Consider the following 13,113-nt stretch of genomic DNA (forward strand, 5'->3'; position numbering starts at 1 on the left):
TTACCGTGAAAATGATGTTACTGTTAATGTTAATTTTTCTCCACATGAAACAATAATTTGGGATAATGAGTATATTAACTGTTAAACAACTTTTAAAATGTAAAGGCAAGAGAGTAAGCAGAGGTAAAATTATTGGTTTAAAAACACTTCAATCCTGAGAGAAGTGCAGATCAGGAGGAGAATATTCAGAGCAGTCCTTCTGAAACTGAAGTCAGAACTGAAGACAGTCAACAATAAATCCTCTTCTGATTAGGAATAAACCTTTCTGTCCGTCGCTGAATAGTGACGGCCTACGCTACTGAATATTAACATTGGTCTTAGTGGGGGGACTCGAGAGCCTGAAACTAACTGAGGTGGTACATCATGTACAAAGTTTGAGAACCACTGTAATAAAGGATCTTTTTAACAATGAAGGTCATATAATGAGATGTTTCTACAAAAAAAGGATTTCCCATCAAACCCAATGAATATAGTTTTATTGTATCCCCAATGGTTTGAAAGAGCCAATGAAAGGCTGTAGTAATCTACAAAAGGTTATTTACCCTCAACAGACACTTTACTTAGATGAAATCCCATGTATTAGTTACAAATGTACCAATAAACACATTAGAAGATGCTTTTATAGGAAAAGGGCAATAACCCCTCATGGAAAGACGTATGTCTCTTCAATGACACAAACTGGAGTAGAGCTTGGTTTGTCCCATTTAAATCTTTAATTTCTAGCAAAATTAGAGAATTACTGTACATCTCAAGCTATTACACAACATCTATCCTACTAATCATACATATCCAAATTTTCTGACATTGATGACGGCTGTTGCTTTTTTCCATTTAGTATCACCTTTTGGAAAGATTTGGAAAATCTTCTTTTTCTTTTTGCTTAAAAAAGAGAAAATCTTCTCTCTCAATTTTCAATTTTTCAACATAATTAATCTCTTCATATTACTGGTAAATTCCATATGCATAAAGTCAAAATCTCCAAGGCAACCCCTTCATTCCCATTATTTTTAATTGAATTAAAAATATATTTTGAGTCTGTCATACAGTCTATGGCTATATGTTGAATCCAACAAAAATGTTTATCAGCTATTGGATTGTATTAAAATTACATCCAGTGAACTTGTCTGCCATTATAACTTGCATCATTTCGACGTGTGCCTTTGTAATGTCTTGGAAAGTCTATCGCTTTATTTTTTTATTCCTTTTTCAATCGTTCAATTTGATGATAAATAACGTTTTTTTTTTTTTTAAAGATATTCAAGGTACTATTAGGTGAAAATGATAAATATAGATATAAAAATAGATAAAAGATAAAACGATATTTATTTGATTCATTTTAAACCAATTTAGTGATGGTTCCATTTCCATGAATGAATATTATATTTACCCATGATTATTATAATGTTGGCCAAATCAGATACTTCTTTAGAAAGGTTATCTTTGAATATTAGAATTAGTTGTGTCAAATTATGTGATGTTTTCAATTTTATAAACCGAGCCAATTATGCAGATCTTTACCAAAATTGTATTGTTATTGGACATGAATAAAAGAGATGTTCAATTGTTTCAGTTACACGGGTCAACCTCAAAACCTAATCTATTTCTTTCTGCTGTTGGATAGTATCTATTCACTATTTAAATTACATTTAAAATATATTTCTTCTCTTCAAACATGAGCTCATACAAACCAGCTAGGAAAAAAATAAGCCCTTATATGTCATACTTTTTGGGATTTCACGTAAGATGTTTTTATTCTGTTATAAAAATGTCTGTGATTTATTGATAGGGTCTCAAAATACAAATAATGTGTGATACACTGATTTATTTGTGTATAGAAACCTCACTGAGGACTGTTATAGTGACTGCTGCTGTAGAACCAGATAATGCCATAAGTATTTCTACTTTATTATGCATGTATTATGTACTTTTTTATTTTGTATTAATGTCCGTATTTACCTTAATGTATTGTCAATCGAGCCATGAATATATTTATAATGTTTTTGAGAAATGCAAATACAATATTCCTATGAGAAGTTGTAATGTTGAAAGTTTTTGAAAGCTAAAAAAACAAAACATGTGAGTATTTTCACAGACTGTGGCATTGTCTTTAGTGGTACTGGGCTTACTTAGACAAAATTTAAACATCTAGCTCGACTTTGCGGTGAAATGTAATTCCTATCGCCTTTCAGGAGTTCTGATCTTACCAAGCGGAGTCTAGTGAAAAAAAATTCCCATTTGATGAGTGAAAAAAATCTTTCCTTTATCACGTTGTCAACCATAATGTATTGTAGCTAATTACCCCATTTAGGCTAATAAATAAGTACTCAGCTTATTTGTACCCACGCTTAATGGATAGGTGGACATTGTGTACTGTAAATAACTCACATATATTAACTAACCTATCACATATGACTAGAATAGCAGAAACTCTCCACATCTGAGAAGCAGAAGCATCAAATGTTTCTGATTTTTACTTAAAAAATATGACTGACAAGATTCATTGATTATCAAAAGTTGCTGATTAATTTTCAGCAAATGTGTTTGGGAATGTGCACTATTAAAACACAATATAATAATATCAGTTAATAACATGCATATAGCTGCACAGTCTGCTTAATGTGTGTGCTTAAATGATCGGTTGTTTTAAATAGAAGTAATCTGTTTTGTGATGACCCTGATGAAGGCCACAAGCTGAATCAGGTCGGTCTTACAATAAAGTTGTTCTGTATAGAAAAAGTTTTGTTTCAACGTCTTTAATTTGTTGCATGGTCTTTTGTCACGGTACACATTCCTAAATGAATTTGAGTTGAAACAAATGACCACAAACAGGGGTCAGTAAGGCAGTAAGGGCCTAAAGTTAATTTTTGCCCAGAGGCCTCATAGTTGTCCTTGCCAACAGCCTCCATCAGTGAGGACTTGTTTGTCCATTGCCTAAGTTATGACCTAACTGATCCGGATGGGGTCCATATATTGTGAAAACTCCCAGTGATACAGCATTTTCCGTCTGTCAATGACCAGATGTCTTTCACAGGAGTTTTGACTGAGGGGGGGGGGGGGGGGGGGGGCATTAAATTAATCATTAAATTTATTGCTATCTGTGGCTTTTTTGGAGATTTTTCAGGGTAACCTAAAGTACACTCCAGCAGAAACCCCCGTCGTCCAAAAGGTTTCTTTATGTATCAATTTCTTTCTGAAGTTTGTGGAAATCAATGCAGCTGATGGTGCATATTGACCGAGAGGGCTGCTGGAAAGCTTATAAACTGTGACTATTTTAGTAAAAGTGTACGGTTGTAGTTTAAAATTGTACTGCATCTCTTATCATGTACAGTTATAATGTTTATCAAGCCAATGCACTTTTTATACAGGTCATTTTAGTCTCCAGGGGTGTTTTACAAAAAAGCTTTAAAGTTACAGTACAGCCAATAAGCCGCAGCATTTTTGGGATTGGAAGCAAATTTGATAATATTATCAGTTTTAAATACTCTTTAATTCCAATACTACTGTGCACCTTGAAGTGATATTTAGGATGAATGCCTAAACATTACACTATTACAAAAACAAACCATACTATCTCCACAAATGAGCATTCAAAAGGCTTTATTTGAGAAAAGTTGGGCACTTGTTAACAAAACATTGATCCAAAAAACACAGGTAATGTAACATTATGTTTGAACAGCATGGAAATAGCTACAGCTGAACAGGATTGGTCACAGGATAGTTGATTTGTAAGCTGTGGTAGTGCAATGTATCTGTTTGTTGGTTGTACTTCGAAAAACATGTCTACAACAAGATCAGTAGGAAAATACACAATGCAATTTTTGGGTTGAGTGTGGGATGCGTGGGTACGGTGCTCGAATCACTGAGGACTGAATGAGGCACCGCGGGGTCCATGCTTTCGACTAGTTTTTTTGCTGGCAGGAATGAAAAGCGCAAGATTTCTCCAGATCTGTTGGGAAGAAAACAACAACAAAAAATGACTTGGGCTGTGACGTGTATGATGTGTCTGGGATACAAAGGTACAACTTTAAAGTTAATCTTAAATAAACAAATCACTTTGCTATTAGTCTTGATTTGACCAACAAACCTGAAGCGGTTTCACTGCACTGTCTGAGTGAATTCATGGCAGTCATGTACGCTGGTCCCAAAAACCCATCATAGCTTGTTCCAGCTGAAATCTCCTGGAGACACTTAGTGGAGTCCTTGAAGAGGAGGTTCTTTCCTGAAGCTGACTGGAACATCCTGAATGAAGCATCAGGGACACTGATACCAAACTTGGCCTATGACAAAAAAAAAAAACAGACTTATTCCTTTCCCTTCAAAATGTGATATAATTTTGTTATTTAAACATCCATATAAAGGACAGAAACAGGGGTTTAGGGGGAAAAAATCACTGACCTGCTGTTCCATGAGAATGCGAACAACCTCGTCCCGGCTCTCCGGACGAGTCACCACAGCGTGGGCGGGCACGAGAGCCAGGTTACATGAGGCAAAATCAGTGACTGGCACTGGATTCTTCCCAGGGCAGATCAGCTGATAGTCCGCAGAGTTCACACCACTAGCCCATGCTGCTGGACCCTTGCCTTTGACAAGAAGAGGTGCATGAATGTTTTGTACAAAACAACAAATTCAAAGCTGAGATGAAGACAGGTCACCTTCAATTTCTTACCATCACTGTTTTCTGAAACGATTGTGTGTTTAATGAAGGCAACATCGCCGGCACCCTCTACCAGACATCTATAAAGATATGCAAAACATAACTTAGAATATAAATATGAAGATGAGGCTTCCACCCTAACCCCGGCTCTGGAAGAGTAATTAAAGGAACAGGTCATCATTTTTGGAAATACGTTAACTTCCTTTGTTAGATGAAAACATTGATACCGCTCTAAGGTCTGAGTCGTAAGAGCTGGAGTGGGAGGCACTTAAAGAAAAAAGCAGGGGAAAACATTTGGCCTAACTCTCTCAAAAAGTAAAATAAAACGGGCCTATTAGCAACTGTCCTTTGTTACCTAAAACCACAATTTGTCATTATTACTTGTCCGTCTATATACTAAGTAAATACCTGAGATACAACTTGTTAATGAGTGAACCTAAGAGATGCTGGTAGAACTAATCCAGGCTAACAACCTCCTGGTCCATATTTACCACACAGACATGAAGGCGGATCAGTGTGTCCGACACAGAGCCCTTAAACATTTTTACTTGAAACTAGTTTATTTATGTTATCTTTCCATTATGACTAATCGTCAAACTGGACGATAAAATAAAGTCCTATGTCATTCATTCTCTATGTATTTGTTTATGTTTTACAAAATATTAACCTGAGCTCTGCCATATGACAATGATAGCAACCATATAACTGCACTGTTGCGTCCTACCTAAAGGCTCCAGCGTAGCCGTAGTACTGCTCTTCAGCGCTGGCTTTGCACTTGGACTCATCTCCCACAGCTTTGCCACTGCCGGCACAATTATTACAGAATGGAGAGGTGAGGTCTGCTCCGGGGGCACAGCCGCTACTGAAGAATTTGGCTGAGGAGAGGAGGAGGAGACATGTACAGTGTGTAAATGTTACACTCAGAGGTGTGGAAAAAGCAACATATCTCCTAAGGTTGTTTTAATTGCTTCATGTGGACTTTGTAGTTAAATATTTGAACATTTCGCAACGTTCAATAAAACATTTCCTCACAGTATTGATGGAAAAGATCATCCGGGCAGCTCTCTTTCGTAACGTATTTGACATTTCAAAATAGTAGTAGTCTATATGAACAGAATCTTAAAGTGTAAGTGCTCAAAATCATCCTATGGTCTTTTTCTGTTATTGCATACCTCAAATAAGACGTCGAGATATTTTCGTGTAACAACTATTAACTGAGAAATCTGGGAGAGTCACTAGCAGCCGGACACTGATTAGCTCGGGGCAGTAAGGCGAAGGCATTAAAACGACTTTTTTAACCACTAACACTGCTCAAAATAACACCAAACCTCTGAAGTAGCATGATAAAAGTCCCATAAACTGTCTTAATGGCTTATTTGATGTATGTAAGTGTTGAAAAAGACCATGGGACCATGATTTTGCACCGTAATTACACTTAAAGGAGAAGAAGCACACAACAGTCACTCACTGAAGTCACAGTCTTGAGTCTCTTTGTGGATTTGACCCATGGGGACGTTCCAGCCAGCAGTTCTGCCGATGCCCGTGTGGCAAGACCTCTTGCCCTTCAGGTTAGCCCAGGTCACCCCTGAATTCTTCTTTATCACAGCAACAGCATAGTAAGAGGAAGCTGCGGCTACAAAAGTGGAAATACAAAGGAGATGAATCAGAAAAATATCCGCCAGATTGTTATTAGTGATAGTTAATTTAATGTAAAAGTTCATCTTAGAGTGGTAAGATATATGACTTACTGCTATGTCATTTACAAATAATTTCCATGAAGTCTCCTGGAAAGAACTATATCATGTGTTGATTGAGAAAATAGTGCTCACTTGGTACATTTTCAGTTCCAGTTAACTCTCTGCGTAATCTAGAAATCTTTCAGCAGGTCAGCTGAACATGTCACAATGTGAAGTTTGTCTACATCGAAGCATACAACTCAAATCAGATGGAGAATAAAGTTCTCATAATAAATTAAAAATGAAATAATATGAAATTATATTTAATTGGTGCTTCTCTTTCAAGAAAATCCTCCTGTTCTCATAATAAGCACCAAATTACATAGTTCTTTCCAGGAAACTTTCTCAGGATTCATTGGGAAATGTGAGCGAAAATGACCAAATATGTTCTTTTGTTTTTAAATGTAGTGATATCAACAATGTAATTAGCATCTACATTACCTCCAGCGACGCCGCACTGCTCTGTGGAGAGAGACAGATATTCAAATATTATTAAGTTGAAATAAAACACATGATTACACGGCTCTGTTGGATACTCAATTCTGATTGGTCAGTTGTTATTTCTGAATAGCAAACCATTGCTGTGGACACATGATCACAGACTCTGGAGGACCGTTGTTAAATCAATGAAATCATTTGAAAATCTTTCTTTTTTGTGTCAAATTATTGATTCCTTTAGTCAGTAGCTGTGTAATAAACAGGATACTGTATGTGATGTTTTTTGTTTACAGATTGTATGACACGGTTTCTGAGCTGTCTAAGCCTCATACCCTCATTATACTGCTCCACCATAGCAGGAACCAGACCACACTTCCCGGCTGTGTACACCTGTCCTCCATCCACTGCCATTGCGTCAGCCTCTTTACGCTACAGGATAATCAAGATAACAAACAATCAGAGACAAACAATTCAAAAAAATAACAAAAAAAACTCTCAAGCTTGTGACAGATTCACATATTTTCATCCAGCCAACATTGGCAAACCATACAAAAACGTATAGAAGTGAAATAAAATGTTGTTTTTTTTTACCATAATCTTTTTCATGCAGTCTTCAGCTGTGTTGGCATTCTGGCATTCAATGGCGGTGGCGTCATCGACCATACTATTGATGCTCCACATGTCACACTTGGATGTCTCCGCATGGCCCACGGCACACCATTTAATGGCAGTGGATGCAGTGCCTGTCGGCTCTGGAGAGTCAAGTACAATCATAAGCCAGTGTCTGCCGTCGAACAAATGTGTTTGCGTGCTGGTTTGTATGTTAACCAGGGTTCCCACATCTTCTGAAAGGACTTTTCAAGGACTTTACAGGCCCAATTCCCTCAAATTCAAGGACCAAACAAGGCATAGCGTGACACACGGATCGAGGTTGATTACAGTTACAACACTTTGAATTTTAATCAAGAGAACTAACACATGCAGAAACGACACATGCAGACAGCGGAACGTAACCTAATCTATCAAAAGAACTTAAAATTTCTATTCTTCAAATTCACAAACCTTCAAGGACACGTGGGAACCGTGGGTTAACGTGTTTTATCTGCGTGTGTACCTTTTTTAAGGGAGCGGACAACGCTCATGTATTCAGCGCCCAGATACAGGAAGGAATCTGAGTTTGCGGGCAGACGCACCAGCTTCACTGTTGAGTCCTTAAACATGAGGTTTTTGGCGGGTGCATAGGCTTCAGAGGAGAAGAGGTTAAAGTCCTGAAAAGACAGAAATTAAGCTAATTTATTACATTAGGACTGAAATATACTGTATATATTGAAACACAAGTCCCATGTTTGATTCACTGTCAACTCTTCTACTCGCTCTTCAGGCAGTGAATATTTTGTATCACACCTGTACTGAGTTGAGGGTCGTCCAGATTAATTCGGCCAGCTGTGGGTCTTTACGGGTGACAACAGCATGAGCTGGCACTTTGGCCAGGTGGCAGCTTTTATAGTTGTCGATAGGCGCTCTGGTGTTATCCTTGCACAGCAGCTCGTAGTTGACCTTTTCGGCCTCTGAAAGTGTGTCACAACAATGATTCAAACGTTTTTCTGTTTTTTTTCTTACAATCTTCCAGTTCTACATGAATATGATGCACATCTTCTCCCTCCCACATTTTGGTCAGTCAAAGTTTATGGTTTAGCAAAGTAGTGTTTTGTTTATACAGAAATATTGGGCAATCTTACAAATAGTACATCAGTCATGGCAATTATAACCAAGAGTGAGAATTGCAGCTGTGATTTTGAAAGGCACATTAGACAAAACATTAGAAAGCTAGAAAAACTGCAGAAAAAGCAAATAGTTACAGATTGAGCTACCAAATAAATAATTGGCTTGATGTTAAGATGGACAAAATGGATAAAATATCAGTTTGAATAATAAAAACAGGATCTGGGTTCTCAAAGCTATTTTCCTCCTCTTTCTTTCTGTTGTATGCTTTCCTAGTCATGTACATAACAAGTTGCTGTCCATAATATTCAGTGATTGTTATATAGATGTGAGGGTGCTTGGCATCAGAGCTGTTGCCTGTTTTGTTATTACTGAAAATTATAAAAAATATCAAATTAAATAAAATATACATTATAAACATATGTAATCTAACAAAATGTTACTGTAAAAAATATAGGAAGATTTAACTTAAATAAATACGACTGCTTGTATTTTATAGTCTGACAAGGTTGACATAACTATCATTATCAGTCCATCATTTAATACATATTAGAATAGATAATCGTGTGATACTGACCAGGTACAGTAAGATGTTTCACAAAAGCCACCTCTCCAGTGCCGTCCTTTAGACACCTGTTAAAAAGGCCACAGGTGCATTAGAGGTTTATTAGTTGTTTTTTTCCCATTGAATTAGATAAAATTGCCGCATGATTACAGACAGAGCCGTGACAGGTTGCCATATGTGGAAGATACACGTGTAGAGGCTGATAGTAGAGGTGAGAAGGATCAGAGAAAGACTGATACTGACTGGAAGGCTCCGGCGTAGTCGTAGTACGGCTCATTGTGGGACCTGGAGCAGTCTCCCCTGCACAGCTGACACAGTTTGCTGGTCCTCGGAGCCCCCGGGGCACAGCTGGACACGAAATACTCACTCACCGCTGTAAAGCAAAGAGCAGGGCTGTAGCAAAGATTTTTGAAGTTATAACTTCTAGTACCTGCAACTCATATTAGTGTTGGCCTTAAAGTAGTCAAATTTAAACAGAATTGGTATAATAAAAAATAGACTGAAAACAGCTTATAAAACATCCACTATGTTAAAGGACTAGTTTGACATTTCGGGAAATGGGATTATTCGCTTTCTTTCCGGGAGTTAGATGAAGACTGACTGAACTCTCATATCTGTGTTGTAAATATGAAGCTACAGCCAGTCAGCTTTGACCCAGCTAATGCACACTTTTCACACTATGATCAGTGGTGACGTATAAAACACTTATTTGAGGATTGTGCTCAACATTTAGTGTAACTCACCCTCCTCCAAAGGTTTGTCTTCAATGCCTGACCACTGAATCAAACCCATGGACACCAAAGTTCCTATGGGCATGTTCCAGCCTGCAGATTTCCCCAACCCAGTGTGGCAGGATTTCTTCCCCTGGAGATCTTTGAAGCCAAATCCAGTACCCTTCTTCGCCACAGCAACAGCATAGTAACAGGTGTCTGAAGCTAGACGTATACAGAACAATTGTGAGCGAAAGGTTAAAAGATGTAGCTCATACAAAATGCTATAATGCTTTTCATGTCCTAATAGCTGCAGTATAGATATCTGATTAGTAAACATACAGGTGCCGTAGTCCTCAGCAATGATGGGCTGCAGGTCGTAGTTGTTTAGTCCAGCAGTGTAGATGTCCCCTCCGTCCAAAGTGATGGCATCTGCCTCACCAGCCTGACGGGAAAAACAGATGGTTACCAACCAGAGACACGGCGTTTTATCTCTCCAACAACTTAAAGATATATGACAAATGTTTCATGCATATTTTGTTGGTAACAGTGGTGAAAAGTGGTGCACAACGTTGAGATACAGGTACATTCCTTGAATGCTTCAATACTTTATATTTCTACTCAACTACATTTCAGTGGGACATATTGTGCTTTTTGCTCTTCTACATGTATTTGACAGCCGTAGTTAGCAGTTATTGTCTACAACATTTACAGTACAAGCATAGCATATGATCAGTTTATAAAATATAATGCAGCTCTGAAGATTAAAATAACAAAATGTACAGTTAAAATGATCTCCACTTCAACCAACTCAAACATTCAGCTGCTGCTTAAATATGAATACTGATGCCCTTGTAAGACTTATTTAGGAGTACTTTCACACCGTGGTAGAAGGTAACATTTACTCAAGTACAGACCACTTTTGAGGTACTTTCAGAGGGAAATGCTACTTTTTACTCCACTACATTTTCTGAAAGCTATAATAGTTCATACATTTTTCATATCAAATTAAAAAATATGATGCACTGTTATTGATTAAAGTATCAACCATAAATATGTAAAATAAGGACATATGTAAATAATAGTAGCTAATTATGCAATAGGCTATAACAGAAATATGAATATGCTAGGAGAGGGGCCATTCTGTATGATGTGTACTTTTACTTGATAGCCAAGTAAAAGCTTCTTCTGCCCAAGCTATGTTATATATATTATAGTATTTTTACATTGTGGTATTGATTCTTTTACACAAGTGAATCCTTCTTCCACTGGTAAAATCATCACTAAAATAGTTTTAACCATTGCAATATCCATGTTTTATTCATTTTAGAGCTGAAAGATCAAATAGAACTGAAGACAACGCTATGAAACACGTGTTTTGTGTGTGATTAATAACTATTGCTCTGGATAATCAGTCACGTTCCTCACCTTAATAGCAATGATGCAGTTGATGGTGTTGTCTTTCTTCACGCAGGAGATGGCCGGGGCTTTGGCCGAGAGGGCCGCACATTTCTCAAGCTCTTTGTCGGACTTGACGCACCATCTCACCTTGTCAGCGGGGGCCGCGAACACGGTGGCTGCAAAAATCAGGTGGGAAAATGACAATTCAGATCAATTGAGCGTTCAGTAAATCTGTGATTAAAGGATCAAGTGCACAAGATGTAAAATACCGAGGCATCCGAGCACAGCCACAAGGAGGAGAGTCTGCATGTTGGACGGCGGGGTCTCCAGGTCAGCAGAGCAGAGTGTCCGGAAGGCTGCTCGGGCTTTTATAGCAAACCTCTGGCTGAGCTCCAAGAGAGAGAAAAAAGGAAAAAGGTCGCTCAGGTTTCCCAACGGGAGCGTGCGTGTGTACTTTAGTGTGCTGGTACACTGCTGGCAGAAAAAAAAAAAAGTGTGTGCATATTGGCCTATCCGGAATGTCCACATAATGGAAATTCCCAGACTCCTCTGAAACTATTCAAGCATTGTTTGAACTGATCTGATCATTGAGCTGGTCTGAAATCACCCAGAGGACCAGGGAAGAGTTGAATATGGTTATTCCAGATAAAACAGGAGAACACTCACTCATCTTTTTTTATTCGTATTCGAAGTTTACCTTTGATTTAATATGTTTGACTCTGTTTTCACATATTTTTATATTTTATTTTGTGTGGTTGGTTCACGTGCTTTGGGGTTTATTGTGTAATTCTGCCTCTCCAGTTTCCCCTTGAGGACAAATAAAGACTGATTTGTTGATTGATTGAAGTATTCATTAGGCTTATTGATGTATTTTTGATGAATGCATGAGAGTTTATTAAGTATCTAAAGTAAAGTTTGTTAGAGAATGGCCTCTGTCAATATCATATTATTGTATTATTATTATAACTATTTCATTAATTGTGAGTAGCAGTCTTGTTGGATGTTAACTATAAGGTTAATCAGTCAATCTTTACAGCTGTGCATCATATTTTTATAAATCAATGATGTTTAATAAGTTAAAAAGTAATTCATAAAATAACCGTAAATTAGCATACAGCAAAAACATAGTTTTCCCTCTGAAATGTGGTAAAAGTAAAAGAACTATGCTTTATGAAGACGAGGAGAAGCTCAAAAAGTTATATACTATATTTGTTAATTATCCAACCACTTCAGACACATTAGTTACCATCAGAAGAGAAAAAGCAAAATCTTTGTGAAAAACTGCATTTATCAAAGTGTTTCAGTTAGAAAAGCTGCAGCGTGACCCACATAAGAGTCGTGTTTACAGAGTCAGCGTTTCCCAACACGAGAGCAAAGGTTCCTGTTGATTTGTAAATTGAACTAGTGACACCTCGTTTTTTTTTGTTCCCATCAGCCAAATATTGAAAATAAACAAACAGATTTCATGTTTGATGCCTTTGATGGTGCAACTTTGGAAGATTAAAGATGTGTAACTGTGCGAGTGGATAGATTATTATTTCTACTGTGGACATTTATTCTTTAACCATCATGTCCTCGTCCATTATTACTTTATAAGAAGAGGGATTTTTGCTGCTGTTATCAACACACAATTACATTTCCGAGTGAAGTGTAACAAAATAGTATTTCAAATAAACATTTTTAATAGTTTTATTACTTGTTATCCGTCTTTTATTGCTCACCACTTCCTTGTTTTTCCCTTTGTCCATCAATTACACATTGTCCAGTGCACTGCTTTGTACACTGTGTTATTATTCTTCATATTTGTGATTTATTTATGTGCTATATGTACATTAATGTACGCTTAAAGTGACTTATGATAAAGACATTTTCAAGTCAGTGGGATTT

General features: G+C 37.3%; 1 protein-coding gene across 1 annotated transcript; it reads right to left on the reverse strand.

The window, feature by feature from the left end:
• Window positions 1-3,821: 3,821 nt before the first annotated feature.
• tfa (transferrin-a) lies at window positions 3,822-11,566 on the reverse strand. The gene is made up of 17 exons (XM_083927771.1): window positions 11,496-11,566; window positions 11,254-11,402; window positions 10,168-10,270; window positions 9,859-10,050; window positions 9,359-9,488; window positions 9,128-9,183; window positions 8,233-8,396; window positions 7,943-8,096; window positions 7,420-7,580; window positions 7,161-7,257; window positions 6,832-6,852; window positions 6,123-6,287; window positions 5,379-5,529; window positions 4,667-4,734; window positions 4,396-4,580; window positions 4,085-4,277; window positions 3,822-3,946 (listed from the first exon to the last, which is right to left on the reverse strand). Exons 1-17 carry the CDS (start codon window positions 11,533-11,535, stop codon window positions 3,900-3,902), a joined length of 2,076 nt encoding a protein of 691 aa, XP_083783897.1. The 5' UTR covers window positions 11,536-11,566; the 3' UTR covers window positions 3,822-3,899.
• Between the last annotated feature and the right edge of the window lie 1,547 nt (window positions 11,567-13,113).

Source organism: Echiichthys vipera (genome assembly GCF_963691815.1).
Source record: "Echiichthys vipera genome assembly, chromosome: 15".
NCBI classification, from domain to species: domain Eukaryota; kingdom Metazoa; phylum Chordata; class Actinopteri; order Perciformes; family Trachinidae; genus Echiichthys; species Echiichthys vipera.